The sequence below is a fragment of the Triplophysa rosa genome, linkage group LG4 (assembly GCF_024868665.1).
Source record: "Triplophysa rosa linkage group LG4, Trosa_1v2, whole genome shotgun sequence".
Taxonomy (NCBI): domain Eukaryota; kingdom Metazoa; phylum Chordata; class Actinopteri; order Cypriniformes; family Nemacheilidae; genus Triplophysa; species Triplophysa rosa.
The window spans coordinates 29,636,441-29,651,844 of NC_079893.1; the positions used below are offsets into that span (position 1 = coordinate 29,636,441).

A 15,404-nucleotide genomic window follows, 5' to 3' on the forward strand; every position below is an offset into this window, starting at 1 on the left:
TGTTCTTTCTTTCAATGCATAAAACATCCAGAGAAAGATGATTTATTACAAGACTCATCATCTGCACGCACAACACTAACAGTCTTTATTCACAAAGCTTTACACATTCTTTATTCAATATTACACCAGGATTGTGTTTTAAAGGGACGTTGATCTTTGACTTTCAGTACGAGGGACAATAACGCTTCCACATCGATTTCTGCTACAGTTGTACTTCAAATAAGGCCATTACGGTTTCAACAGTGCAAAATCATAAAACTAGCATAATACACGGTCTATCAAGTGCAAACTCAAGTGACATCATTTGCAGTAAACTCTCAAAATACAATTCAGAAAACACCGTTTTAAACAATTTGTGCATTTATAATAAGCGCTAGCACATTTTTCTGCAATAGATATAATTTAACTTATCAACAGGACACTAGAAGACCCACTGTCATTACTGTAACGCGTGGAAAATAATATTTAAAGTACAGTACTTACAGTATACATCAGTAGTATTTGTTGTACTTTTAATTTAAGCCAAATTATTTGACTACTTTGTAATATACTACAGTATATTACAGTAATGAGATTTGTGCTTGGTTACATTTATTTGTGTCCAAACACACACACACACACACACACACACAGAATGTGAAATGACTCATGTCCAAGCAGTGAAATGAACCGCAAGATGAACAAATTTGTTTAATTCACTTTAGGTACATCAACAATTTGCCGAAATGATTTCTGATAAAGAAATGACGAAAGCTTTGTGATTGTTTTTAACGTTTATTTATATGTTTATGGATCTCTAGATTAAATAATCTTTAAAAGGCACACTTGATCCATTTACACAATCTCTCTTTTTACCAAATCACAAAGCTTCAAAGTTACACAGTTGGTTAAAGCACATCAGTTGTATATATCATTTTCCTTATTACATATAAAAACATCTTTTTTTGCTAGATTGCTGTAAGGCATCATACAGGTTTGAAATGACATGAGGGCGAGTAAATGAAAGAATTTTCATTTTTGGATGAACTATCCCTTTAAGAGTCAAGACACATGACAAACATGGCAGCTTGGATTGAGAAGGGAAGGCAATGACACACATAAGGCATCTGTTACAGTTATCCGCTTCATAAACACATCAGGTTTGAGGTCAGGATCCTCAGGTTATCACTATTCTCTCCGTTTCCAGGAAAAGAAACAGAAATGCGCAACTCAAATGCAGTATTTCACTGACTCTAGTTTAATACTAATGTTCTCCTTTATGAATTTGACCAAATGAAGGAGTGCGAGATGATCAGATGATGATGATGAGCACAAATAAAAACACTTGAGTGTGTGTGTGTGTGTGTGTGTTAGTTTTGTGTGCTGCTGTTAAACAGGTCTGCTCTGGCGAGCTTTGCAGGCGGCTCCAGAGATTCGTCTCCCATCACGATGGAGTGAGCATGAGCGGATAAATCCTGATCTTCATCGGTCTCATCATCCTCTTCCTCATCTTCCTCATCTGTATGAACACCAGCAGAAGAGCACAATAATAAATGATGCGTCCTGCATACTATACAATGTGTATGTGTGTGAAGTACCTTTATCAGGATCTGTTGACCTCTGACCTCTGTTCAGACTGGCAAACTGTAACACAAAAAAATGTTTTATACTACTTGTCTTTGATTGGTTGAGAGTTTGAGTGGGACGTCCCTGTTCTCGTGTGTGTGTTTGTACCTCTCCCATGACAGCGATGGGCGTCTCTCCTTTCGCCTGAGCAACTCTGTGCTCGATCAGGTAATACATGTACTCATCATACAGCAGTCTGATGAGATGAAACGAGCCGAAACTGGCGGCACTGCGCAGGGTCAGATCTCTGATCACCATAGAGCTACAACACAAACACAAAGTCACATTTCTGACATTTATTCAGGAAACGGCTCACGCCAAGTTGCACCCATCCTCACCTGTAGAAGCTCCACTTGAGCAAAAAGAGTTTAGCCACTTTAGGGAAGGCCGAGCTGCCGGTGTAGGGCTTCAGGACCTGCGAGACGACCCCGTCCAGCCACGCGGCCCACTGCTCCAGAGAGTTCTGCTCCTGCAGGGTCATTTTAAAGTCCTGCTCCATCCGCTGGACCACACCATCGTCACAGCCGCACACCCACGACGCCTGCTCCTGAACACACACACACAGACATCCAAACACTGACTAAGGAACAGAAGGGCGATCAAAGGTTGACAGGAAGTGGGCGGAGACAGAACTGTGGTACCTGGACGTTGGTGAAGTCGACGCGGTTGAGGTCGCTGAGCATCTGCGTGATCTGAGCGGTGTTCTGCAAGACGGCGCGTGCCGCCTGAGCCAGGTGATTGAGCGATGTGTAGCGTCGCAGCGTCTGGGCAAAGGCTCCCGCGCACACCACCTGAAGGCAAGCGCGGTGTTACCATGACAACACTTTTGCATTTTTGGTTTTTAACAGAGCTGCGTGTTTGCCAGACCTTGTAGCTGACCATCTCTTCTGGGATGTTGATCAGGGCGTTGGTGAGCCAGTTCTCCAGACTCTTAGCAAAGTTGCGAATGGCTTGGGTTAAGGCACCTTCAGGAGAGAATGCAAAGTTAATTCTGTTCATCTGAAGGTACGGTTTAAATTGAAAGGGGCTTTGAAAAGAGAAAGAAAACACACTATAGAGTATATGATGTGTTTGTTTTTTGTGTATTGAACTCACTGGGGATGGGTCTCAGCACATCAGGGATGAGAATCTCCACTAGGCTTTGGTACAGTATGTTGTCACAATCACGAGTCCAGGACAAGACGGGCTCATACTTGCACAACAGAACCAGAACCGACTTTGGCAAACGCTTCTCTGACTCATCATGTCTGCGCGGAGAGAAAGATCAGTAAGACCCAACCCGGAGGATTTGGTCACATATTGTGACCGTGTGTGTCAGTGTCTCTCACAGGTCGAGTGAATCTGCGCTGTTGCTTTGTCCTTCGCTGAACCTCCAGAAACTTTTCCACAGCGTCTCCACAAGAGGAAACTGCAGATTCACCATCACGTCCTGAATCGCCTACACATGCAAACACACATTATAAGACGACCACAAAACTAAACTGAGATCTGAGCTACAGGAGTGCGTTTGAGCTCCTGGTACCCACCTCGCAGTGTTCTCTGTAGAGCAGCTGATAATTGTGTATGTGTTGAGGAAGGAGTCCGTCGGGCAGACATTTGTCTAGGACCTTCAGCTCGCTGAACTCCGGCAGACCGCGAGACGCATCTGAGTGACACGCACATTTAAACGCAGTCAGAAAGAATGACCTTTGATCACATCATGAGTACAGAAGACTAAACCTTAACTGCTATTTTATAAATATAATCACTACAGATGCCCCGATATATCGGACAGTAATCGGTATTTTTAAAGCCGATAAATACATTTTTTACACTATCGGCTGATAGTTTTCCTGTAGCTCAGTGGTTAGAGCATGGCACTAGCCATGCAAAGGTCATAGGTTCGATACCAGGGATATCAACTAGCATATCAACAAGATAGCCTACATTATATAATGTTTTTATTATTTATAAAGAAAAGAAGAGCAACATGTGTGTAAACGAAAAAGCGAATAGAAAGCAATGGTCAAAAAGTACAGAACACATTTGATCTCGCGCAGAGCGAATGAAAAAAACGCTAATAAAGCATACTGCCCATATTAGCTCATTTATAGAACATACATAGGCTAAACACTTGAGTCCGCATGTGATTATGATGTTAATATTATTTTACATGTTCTTGTTGAGGAAATGCAAGTGTTATGCTCGGATGAAAGTCTTCAGTCATTCAGAAGTTCTGTGAATGTTAAAGCTGAGAGATTTTCATCTCAGTTTTATTGAGTGTGCTCAAGATGCATTCACCGCATTTACAGCTCATTCTGCCATCAAATAACGTAAATCTGTCTTTCATGCATTTTAAATATGAACATATTGATAATTATTATGAAGTAATGGTTAACATAACTGTATTTAGCTTTAGATCATTATCTTCTTTTTTCGTTTTATGCCTGCATTCCACGCTTCCGTCCGCATTTTCCACATCGCGCCAAAAAGAACACGATACAGTATGGTTACGCATGGCTCCAGTGAAATGATTATTATGCCACTTTGATATGACATAGTTTGCGTAAAACCTACCCGTTTTCCTCCTTCAAAACAGCTCCACAACTCGTCTTTAAAGTGGTCATTTCTGAGCGTGCTGCAATTGGCACAATGGAAACGCACGCTAGATCTGACCTAAAATTAAAACATTTCGTTCCTGATACAATTTTAAAGACTATTAATAATTATTTTATCAAACATATTGTTTTAGTAAGTGATTTAAACGTTTTTTAAACGAAACATTAAAATGGAAGTCATTAAAATTATAACATTTTGTGTAATTTTTTTGTGTATTCGACTGTTGTTTTCAATGTCGATTAGTAGGAGCTTACCGTTTAAACGACTAGTCGATTAGTCTCGCACATCCCTAATATGTACAGTATAATGAAATGTAAGTCACTTTGGATAAAAGCGTCTGCCAAATGCATAAATGTAAATAGTTCGCAAACAGCCGATGATCGGGCCGATATATCCTGTCAATCAAAAGACGACAGGAAAATGCGCTCTGTGTATGGAAAATGTTAAGATACATCACCAGTTTGATGTTTAATATTAACAGTCATGATATGAATAAATAACATAAAGAAAGTTACAAAATATTAATTCAATCTTCAGAATTTACTTCACGTGAGTTAATATAATCTCCGTACTATCGGTATCGGTATCGGCACCGGCAGATATCACTCTGAATAATCGTATCGGAGGAGAGATTTTCTATCGGTGCATCTCTAATAATTACAGATTTTATTAGAAAAGCAGGTGTTTAGTCTATGCATATATAAGTGATTTTCAGTTTCCTTACCCAAAAACTGCTGATACTGATGAACCTGACCGCTGATGTCTGATGACCCCGAACCCTGTTGCTGCCCCGCCCCCAGAGCCATTCCATTGGTCAGTCCTTCCACCTTATGTATGGACTTTATCCTATTAGAAGAGAGGACTGTCGATCTAACTACATATCGCAAAATATCAAAATCATCTTTTTTGTCGTTATAGATAAATAGTCTCTAAGACACATTGCACACTAGAGTACAAATAAAACTACATTTAAGAAAATGTAACATTTATCATTGATTTACACATTCCGTAAACATTAGCTTAGTAAACACACACACCTCTGTTTCTGCGAGTAGGGTTGTTGTCTCAAGGCCAGATGTTGCTGGTCCTCCAAGAGTCTGAGCAGAGGAGAGCTGCTCTTGATGCGAAGCCCATAATAATGATACTTAGAGTTCCCTCTGAAAAAAACACAGGTGTTATAATACCTCATACCACACAAGACCAACATGAAGCGACAATAATTAACAAGAGATGAAATCTATTGATTAACATGGAGGAGTTTTTCACAGTGCGAGTGTACCTGGTGCCGAGGCGTCTGGTCCTGAGCCCCATGAACACAGAGCGGATGAGTTTGCCGAAGGAGGCGGCGTTTACAGGCTCTAGCTTGGTCTGCTGACAGTGCAGGAGGTAATGACAGTAGAGCGTACTACGAGGAAGACTCACACCTTCAGCCGTCTCGTAGTTATCCATCAACCACTGCACCTGTGAGAGTCAGACAGTGAGAGAGACAGACAGACAGAAAACGTACGCCGTAACATACACCCCGTCTAAAACACTCACGGTCGCAGGCGACGCTCGCGTGTTCTGCGAGAAGCTCTGGTTCCCTCCTCCGAGCATGTACCCGCACGGAATCACGTAACTCCCCACCCCTCCTGGAGTGACCACGCCTCCCGCTCCTCCCATTCCCGACGAGGACCCGCCAGCGGCCACAGTTATCCCTGAACTGCCCTCTGAGAACATGGAAGCCACCCCAGTGACCGCCCCCGAGGTGACAGACACGACCTGGGTGGTGGCAGGGGAGGTGACCTGCGACCCCGCTGTGGGCGAAGTCTCGTAATAAGTGACGGAGGGCGTGGTCTGAGGGTAGAGGGAGGAGTCTGCGTACGGGAAACTGTTGGAACGACTGAAACAAAGAGTAAAAAAATTACATTCTCTGAAATGTACAAAACTTTTTAACGTAGTGTGTTTGCGCATGCTCACATTGGTGTACTACTGTAGTTGGCATCTCCTTCCCCAAACTGACTGGAGTACACATGCTGTACGGGAACCTACAACACACAAACCAGTGATTTTAAACCAGTGTCTCTGAAATGACTTCTCTGGTGGTTTCATGAAAATAAAGTGGGGATGAAAATCAAGGGTATTCTGGAGGTTTGCTCTTACATCAGTTGTGATGTGGAGATTACTGTCCCCCAGTGGTCCTCTCTGACTCTTGCTTGTTGCCTGCACCCCTGATCTCTGCAGGATGCAAGTGAGCAGAGTTACAGCATCTTTTCAGTTAGTTCATATCAAAATCCAAATTGTGAATTGATGTGTGTGTTATTTGTTTGTGTGTGTGTGTGTGTGTGTGTGTGTGTGTGCGTGTGTGAGAGAGAGCGAGAGAGAGAGAGAGCGAGACATAGAGAGAGAGAGAGTTGTTACCTGTGCTGTCTGCACCTGTTGCACTACCTGTGTTGGCACACCTGTCTGTCCAGCTGGAGGAGAATTAGAGTCTGACACAGAGTCACTCGAGTGCAGAGAGCCCTCTACAAACACACACACACACAAACAAACAGAACACCAATAAACATTACATTACTGTATCATAACACTCATCCTCAGACAGCACAGCCACAGTCTGTTTACCAACCATCTGACAGTGTATCACATAGCTGAAAGACACTTTCACAACGTAGTAGACTCTCAAGAAAAATGTAATACCCTTTGTTTAACAATGCAATATGCGATACAATAATGCTTTAAGCTTGTAAAACTATATTAAAATACTGATTTTTTATATACTATTTTAAAATAAAAAATAATTTAAAACTGAAAACTAGATTACCAACAGACATTTTTCACATTTCCATACCAGGGCCGGGTCTAGGGGGGCATTTCCCCCCAGGGCTCTAGACTCATCCCACTTTCTCAGTTGGTCGCACCAACTTACAATTTGGTCGCAACCTTTTCTATAGTAATCATAAAGACCTTGCATAATGACATCAGTTGATGAATCGTTCTGTTAATTTGTCACTCTGTCTTTTAAAATAGTCGGCTATAAACCACTTCATATTTGCGCTTTAACACTTGCGAGCCCAATAAATCCAAAATAAATGCAAAGAAACTTGGTATATGTTATACTATACAGTTTTAGTTTTACATTCAAGTTGTATATTGTCTATGAAATGATCTGACACAAATATAACCTGTTGCTCTTCACAATCCTCCTTTATTGCCCTCTTTGCAAAAAGTTGTAATTTTGCCATTGGCCTTCTGTATTTTTACCACATAAAATTAAATTAATAAGCTCAAAACTCAAAAGTAACTCAGAACTAAATTATTATATAAGTACTTTACTACACACTGTCATAAATAAACTTTAAATACTTAATCTTACTAACCACTCTTGTTAAATGGTCTAAGCAGCTTGTGTTCTGATGTGTTTTGAGTGACTGATTTGATGGGTTCAGTCGGTGAGTCTCGTGACTTCAGTGTTTGATGAGTTGTTTCAACAAATTGAATCGGTTCAAATGAGTCATTACATCGGAACCGTACATTAGCGAAGCGCTGTTTGTTTTTCACAGCTGTTACAACATCGCATAAGATAGAAGTTAACAAGCAAAACATTTCAGTTCACTGGATAGGATTTTTCCTTTATGTCAAATGCAAGCTATTTGATTATTTAATAAATAATGATCTGTCAATTTAATTGCAAAAAAATGTAACATTTCCGTATCTCTACTATGAGCATCGGCCTAAAACTTTGACTATACATAAAATTAAGTTTTATCGTTATAGTCATTTTAATCATTCATTTATTGCAAACTATTATTTATGCATATTGCAATATTTTGATAGATTATGCAGGCCTTATCTGATTTTGTTTGACAATACTGCAAAAGCGATTTTTACATGATCAATGAGATGAGAACAGTCAGTCAGTCACATATAAACGTTTTCTGCAAAAAAATGATTTACATGAGAAATATGTTGTGATATTCAACATTATCCTGTTGATTCAGTTGAACGCAAACCTATTGTAAAACCTATAGTATTTATTTATGGACTTTATATTTATATTTTTAAAACTAAATAAAATGCTAAGAGAGAGAGAGAGAGAGAGAGAGAGAGAGAGAGAGAGAGAGAGAGAGAGAGAGAGAGAGAGAGAGAGAGAGAGAGAGAGAGAGAAAGGGCGCACATCCCTTTTCCAAACACTTCCTCTGTGTTCATTTTCATTTCAACACATTCAATGCAACACATAATGAAATAATACTAATATAAACACACAAGCCATTAATAGCTGCCACCGATCTGTATGTGTGTGTGTGTGTGTGCGTGCGTGTGTGTGTGAGATACAGAGAGACAGAAACAGACAATGAGAGGAAGACACTGGAGAGAAAGATAAAGAGACAAAAAAGGGAAACACGTGACAGACGACTTGGAGAAAAGAGGAAATAATGAAAGCACGACAGGAAGGAGAAACATTGTGCCGCAGTGAAAAGCAACACTCACATGAAAGCACAACTAGCAAGCACATGTCATGTTAAATGTTAAAAAGCCCTCGAACTTACGATACACAACATCCAGACTGTACAGACAGCTACTGAAGAACATGTTGCGAACACAAGTGTGCGGGATGCAGAGGTGCATCTAGTGATTTGTCTTTATATCACGCTGATAGAGGACGGCCTTGATCCACTAATCTCAACAGATGGGCCAAGAAATCTCTTGTTCAGGTAAACACAGGTATCAGATAGAGAGACGGGTCATGCATAACCAAACCATGAGAACAAGTCACTTTTCTTCGATTTTATATCCAGTTTTTACTCTGTTCCTGCTTTGGAGCATCTTTCAAAAACTGTTTTAGCTTCCACTACAAGCAAGCATAAACCAACAGTAAGGTTGATTTATAAAAAAAATTGAATATCTGGATCATGAACAAATTGAGTTGTACATTTCTTCTATGTAAAATTTATAAATCATTAGTGTTTATTCAAAAATTACACAAATTAATGTCAATGTGTGTGTGTCTACAACACAAAGCACAGGCAGAATGCGTGTGTTGGGCGGGAGTTTACACCTCTTGGTTTGTGTTTATTTCAAGGTCCTTCTATTTACGGAGAGGCCAAGAACGAGTCATGTGTCCGGTCGATCATATTACACGCGCATTCATACAAGCTCGAATACACTTGTGGAGGCTTAATGGTGCGGCCTGCTTACGCAAACGTTCCAGGTTCAATCCCAAAAACAAATGACTTGGAAAGTACTACTTCCCAATCCCGTTCAATGACCAAATTTAGTCAAACGTGAATTCTGTGACGCAAGCATGTGATCTCACCTGTTACGGTCACTACTATAAACTGCGGTGTTCTCTGGCCATTCCCCGACTGGGAGGCGGAGCTTTGAAGCTCTCCTGTGACATACTGGGCTATGGGTGTGGCTCCCGGAGGAGGCGTGGCCAAAACAGCTTTCTTTTGACTTGTGGGTGTGGTCTGCAATCTGGCGATGGAGGCCGAGTGTGAAGGCGCGGACGCCGGCGAGCTCTGTATGTCGGCGGGGAACTGCGGTGTCGTGGTACAAGTGGCTTTTTGCTGCGCCGATGAGCTTGTCGTCACGCTGCCTCCTTGCGTTTGGGAGGGCTGAAGCTCCTCGGTGGCGTAGCCTGAGGTTGCCATGACAACGGCAGACTGACTCCCACTGTAAACTAAAACGTTAAACATGGATTAAGCTATGTAGGAAATTAAAAAAAACGTACAATAGATCTATGTAGATAGTTACAATTTGGAAATAGATTCATTTGGGAGCATAATTTCTGACGATTAATACAATACAATACATGTCGTAAACGATTTTTAGTTTTAGTTAGTTTTAGATAACAGAAACCAGCCTGATCTCACGTGAATTCGTAACTATTCGACAAGGTGGCTTATTCATGCACATATATTACATATACATATATTCGTACTAAAACATGATCAAAGTCAAAAGTCAAAGTCTGTTTATTGTCAATTCTGCCACATGTACAGTACATACATATAGAGGATTGAAACTGCGTTACTCTCAGACCCATGGTGCATACAAATAACACTAACACAGAATAAAAATATATAAAAAAAGATACAGATGATTATTACAAAAACGCAACAACGAAACCCCACCCCCAAACTCAACCGTCACTGACACAAAAGCACACCATACTAAACCGTAAAAATGAGATCATACAAATTCATACGAATTGGCCATCTCGTAAAATTGTTATGAATTGCCATTAGATTGTGTTGAGGAAGCTTTGCGTTGCACAATGCTAAGGTGTGCAAATGGTTGCCAGAGCATTGCAACATGGTTGCAAATGTGTTTGAACTTGGAGTGTTGTTACCATGCTTCTGTACAGTAGTTAGTGTGTTCTGGGCGGTTGCTCACAAGCCCATGTCAAAAGAGTCCACAGAGATATTATTAACCCTTGGTTTGGCTCCTGTTCCTGCTTTAATGTAAGTCTACAGGAGTTTTCCACTAGTGTTTTTGTATGCCCGGCAAAAATCTTAAATCTGATAACCTAGCAAAGTAATAGTAAAGTGTTTCCCGATACTCTGCCAAAGTGATCAGACCCTATCTTATAGACTTACATTCAGGTAAGTTTTGAGAAACCATCAGTAAGCAATAGTGTGACTTTGCCTTTTAGTGAAAATACTCCAGTTGTTTTTTTGTGATTCTGTTAATATTTAGCATGCAAAGCTAATAAAACACAATCTCTCTCTCTCTCTCTCTCTCTCTCTCTCTCTAAAATCCAGGGCGCTTCTGAGCTTGTCAAACTTGTTTAACCGTATTCTCGTTTTACTTCATAATTAAAGAGAAGGGGTAGACCTTACATGTTCTGTCTTGTGAAGATATTACACGTTAGTTTACTTGAATTACACTGGGAAAACATCAGTCAATCTTGAGACCGTTCAGAATTACACATTTTAAAGCATAATTATTTAACAAGCGACACACACGTAAAGTCTATTTTCAAAAGTGCTGACAAAATAAAAATAAAAAATGGCCATAGAGAATTTACTGTCAATTTTTTACTTTAAACCTGATATACACATGATATGTCAATCACGCCCCTTAAAGTTCACACGCCACGCCCTTGCCCAAAGCACGCCCCCTCCACTCCCTTCTCACGGGAGCTGATCTGGCAAACATATGTCGCTTCGACGTCTAGCTGGAGAAACTTTTTTAACCCTCTAAAAATACAACTCTAGAGAGTTGAATTCGTCTTATACACACATATATGCTTTACGTATGTTTAACAAGCTCGATTTAAATAATCCACAATAACCATCACAGTAATTTTACTGTAAAACGTCGCTATTTGACATGTGATCGTAAACTACCCCCTTTCCTTTTAGACACCGTGACCTGACGTCACGGTCACCGTAAACAAACAATTAAAAGTGGCACAATCTCACGTTACAACACCCGCCATTTTGCAGCGCTCGCGCAGATTTGACATCGTCATAACAACCGCAAGCGCGTGCGAGCTTTAAAGCGCGATAAATGAGGAAATCGCGTCTAACACACTTCAGCGCTTGTTACAAAACGCAAGAGGTTGCGTGAAATAAAGTTGTTGCCTTCACCTTTGGCGTCTTGTTGAATGCTCTTAGTTTGGCGCGGAGTTTTATTTTCTTAATGCTTCAAATAGTTGTTGTTGATTCTCGTTGCTGGGTTCTTGTCGCCACGACTACCGTGACTATGGCGCCTCGTCCTCACCGGGGCAACTGTTGCTACCCACCCGTTTTAGCACCGCCCTCTTCTTTGGTGGTGATTGGTTAGTAGTCGCCGGTGGAAACCGCTTTGTCCGTTCGTTATTGGATGAGGCGAATGTCTGTAAAAAACGTAAAATGTCATTTGCCGACAGTTGCTGTCAGTCGAGTAACAGCGTTTCGCCCCCGTTAGTGCACGCCCCCTTTGCGCTTATTGACTGGACAAGTGTGTCTGTCAGTCAAACGTCACATGCAGCTCATGAAACGCATTGCATTTTGATAAACGGCGTGTTACTATGTTAAAGAGAGTTTAAAGAATAGCGTTAAAACAAACAAACAGATACATGTTAGAAATATTTCAGAGCTAAACAGATATGTTTAAAGTGTCATTACTTTAAAATCACTGCAAAGTTGTAAGTATAAAATGGTTACCAACATTCTTCAAAATACATTCTTTTTTAATAAATATAGTAAAATAGTTAACATGCTTTATTCTTTTGATTTAATAAAAATGGTGTGTTTAAAATATAAAACCTTTCTAATGCATTCTTTTGTTTTATTTAGTTTTAACAACAATTGGTGTGCCGTAAAATGCTTCAATACTGCCTTCACGTGCTCTCGGAAATTCGATAATTTCCACTTCAGCCCGGAAATGATTGACGGAACGGTGCTCTTTTAATGTTAACAGATACTTCTAATGTTTTAATGATACTAAATCACATGTAACATTACTGTTTTAATGTTACTAATTACATTTAATGGTAGTAAATCCAGACGTTACTTCCGCGTTTGTGGTGTGGAAAATCCCACTTCCGAGGTGTCTTACAGTCGGTGTGACGTCTGTAGCATATTAACCTTAGCATATGAAGGCTCATGCTGTTATCTCTCTGAATGGCAAATGGTTGAATCATATTGAACCGACTTTCTTATCTCATGACTGTATGAATAAAAAAGCTTTTGCAGATATGCTTATGGGTTTCCTGATTACAATGTGATTCTAAATAACCACACAATCACTTCTCACTTTCATATTCTAGTCTTATCTTTTTTGGAAATGTCACCAGGAATTTTGTATTAAACTAGGTCACGTGACCCCAAATGCACCCTTATCCCCAATGGCTATAAATGTGAAATGTACGAGCTCTTGTGGAATATTCTTTAATATTCCACAAAATGATTATTCCAAAAATATTGGTCTACATGCTGGTCTAGAACTGGAGCGGTCTAGTCTTGGTCTGGGGGTGTCTAACAGCATGGCAAATTGACACAGGCAATAAATACACAAAGAGATTCTCGTGAGGAGGGGCTATGTGACAATTCATTGGCTGTGTTGTGTGATTTTGAATGTGTTCAGCAATAGAAAGGTCAGAAGTGATGAGATCAGGTCATTTCATTTGACATTAACTCCACAGAGGAGCACAGGTTAATTACAGAAGCGTTGGGTCGGGTCTTTGTCCTCCTAAAGGTCTTTGCCCCGCTATCGCCTTCTATCTGACTGACACGCAAACAGGGTAGGTCAGAGAGGGCCTTCGACACCAATATAAAAGACCCAAGAGGGTCCACAGAAGCAGACAGTAGAGATCTTCAGCACATCAGAGACATTCTTTGGATTGAGGTTAAACATTTTTCTCATCATTATCATCATGTATAAAGCCGCTGCGGTTTTCACTCTCGCCCTCTTAGTGGCATCCGTTGGCACTGCTCAGGCCACGGAGGGTCATCCCATCTACGGAGTGAAGCTGTGCGGCAGAGAGTTCATCCGTGCGGTCATCTTCACCTGTGGAGGTTCTCGCTGGAGAAGATCTTTGGATGTAACAGGTGAGGCAGATTTGAGAGGCTGTAATATACATTTTATAAAATGACATATGTGCTGTATATATTATATCATTTTATATGCGTTATGATATTGTCTCTGATCAGGTGACCTATCCAGTGATCTTCTCTCTGTTCATGATGAAGAAGCCTCGGACAGCTGGGCAACCAACCCCATCGCTGGACTCTCATTCAGACCTCGCCCCGACTCTGAGGCCGCCGCATGGGCAGGAGAAGGCCAGGAGAGCCCCGTGTTTAGCCGTCCCGCCCGCTCGCTCATCTCAGAGGAAGTGCTGGAGGCCTTGCGCACATCAGACAGGAAGGGGCGGGACGTGGTGGTCGGCCTGTCCAACGCCTGCTGTAAATGGGGCTGCAGTAAGAGTGAAATCAGCTCGCTATGTTAAAGGACATTTGTGTTCTCATTTTTCTTTCTGGCGTTCCTGAAAGAAAAGTGGTGGTGTTCTTAGTTTGAAATATCGACAATGCGCTTGTTAGAACTTGTTGCCTTGTGTCAAGTTTGTAGGAATAGCAGAGTATAGCCGAAGTGAAGCATCGATCCATGTTATCGTCTGTCACTCAAGAGATTTAAAAGAGTCTCGCTGTATTTATCCCTGTGATGTTCTTGGTCATTCAGCTGCCTAATAGCAATGAGAATAAAATGTTGTTTGCGATAGAGTTAAGTGTCATGTGGTTTCTGTCAGAAAGTGTCCCGCTTCACCTCTATTCACCTTATTAAATAACCAAAACCATGACTATAGTTTGACCACTGTAGAAAGTAGCATGACAGTAATACCATGTTTTTTCTTCAAAATACTTTAGATACAAATTAAAAAGAAATATTTTAATCATACAATACCAATGGTATTTATTATATTATCATATGGTACTTTAAGTAAATTAAAAGCAAATTAACCAAGATGACCCATCATTATATCTCCCCTGGTTAAAAAAATAGAAACAATAACAGAAAATTGAAAAATAAAAAATACTGTTATATCATAAATAATTGTTATATTGGAAATTTGAATGGAAACGTTAATTGTCTCAATAAGTTTCTTCTTACGATGTGCACATTAGGCGTTTATCTGGCAGAATTATGTAAACAGCTGGTGGTTCATACTGCTGAAACAATTTGAATTTGTTTGGTTATTTTCAGCAGGATTTGTCTCCATCTACTGGTCACAACACAACACAAAAACTTCTTGTAAAACTCATTTACATTCCCCTCAACCTCAGTCACAAATCAAACATTATAATAATTTGAATAAACCATTATATTTCGTTTTTTCCAAAAACGACTATTACATCTCCAAATCAGCGCTTAATGTTTTTTTTTTTTTTTATAGTACAGAAGAGTACAGCATTTGTACAAACATATACAACTCACAACAACAACAACAAAAATAAACATTTACATAAAAATATAACTTGGGGTATAAATGTGAAAAGAATAACAATTTATGTCAGGAGTAAAAAATGAAGTACATAAATTGAAATAACAGTGCTTCATAAGTCTTTTTTTGCTTTTTATATTGCTTTAAGATTGTCCATATTGTTTAATTTCTCTTACAAATTGTTCACAATTTGGCCTAGCTTTAGCCATTTTTTCACATGAATGGGATATTTACCAAGTAAAATAAAAAGTCTGGGTTTTTTTTCAAAAATCTTGTTTTTTTATTGTGCATT

The 15,404-nt window shown here is 40.1% G+C and overlaps 2 protein-coding genes across 3 annotated transcripts; one reads left to right on the forward strand and one right to left on the reverse strand.

Moving 5' to 3' along the window:
* Positions 1–73: 73 nt before the first annotated feature.
* Positions 74–11,928, reverse strand: rfx1b (regulatory factor X, 1b (influences HLA class II expression)). Its single transcript, XM_057331369.1, has 18 exons — positions 11,781–11,928; positions 9,500–9,865; positions 6,604–6,707; positions 6,346–6,420; positions 6,163–6,230; positions 5,743–6,085; positions 5,483–5,664; positions 5,241–5,360; positions 4,928–5,049; positions 3,132–3,250; positions 2,934–3,043; positions 2,701–2,852; positions 2,473–2,570; positions 2,247–2,396; positions 1,944–2,152; positions 1,714–1,867; positions 1,578–1,623; positions 74–1,498 (listed from the first exon to the last, which is right to left on the reverse strand). Exons 2-18 carry the CDS (start codon positions 9,834–9,836, stop codon positions 1,350–1,352), a joined length of 2,538 nt encoding a protein of 845 aa, XP_057187352.1. The 5' UTR covers positions 9,837–9,865; positions 11,781–11,928; the 3' UTR covers positions 74–1,349.
* Positions 8,858–14,384, forward strand: rln3b (relaxin 3b). 2 transcript variants are annotated; one of them, XM_057331372.1, is made up of 3 exons: positions 8,858–8,897; positions 13,590–13,724; positions 13,827–14,384. In XM_057331372.1, the coding sequence occupies exons 1-3, from the start codon at positions 8,873–8,875 to the stop codon at positions 14,120–14,122; spliced, it is 456 nt and encodes a 151-aa protein (XP_057187355.1). In that variant the 5' UTR covers positions 8,858–8,872; the 3' UTR covers positions 14,123–14,384. The 2 variants fall into 2 exon arrangements, with proteins under 2 accessions (XP_057187355.1, XP_057187354.1); XM_057331371.1 differs by lacking the exon at positions 8,858–8,897 and adding an exon at positions 12,163–12,319 and having other exon boundaries at positions 12,471–13,724.
* The last annotated feature ends 1,020 nt before the right edge of the window (positions 14,385–15,404 follow it).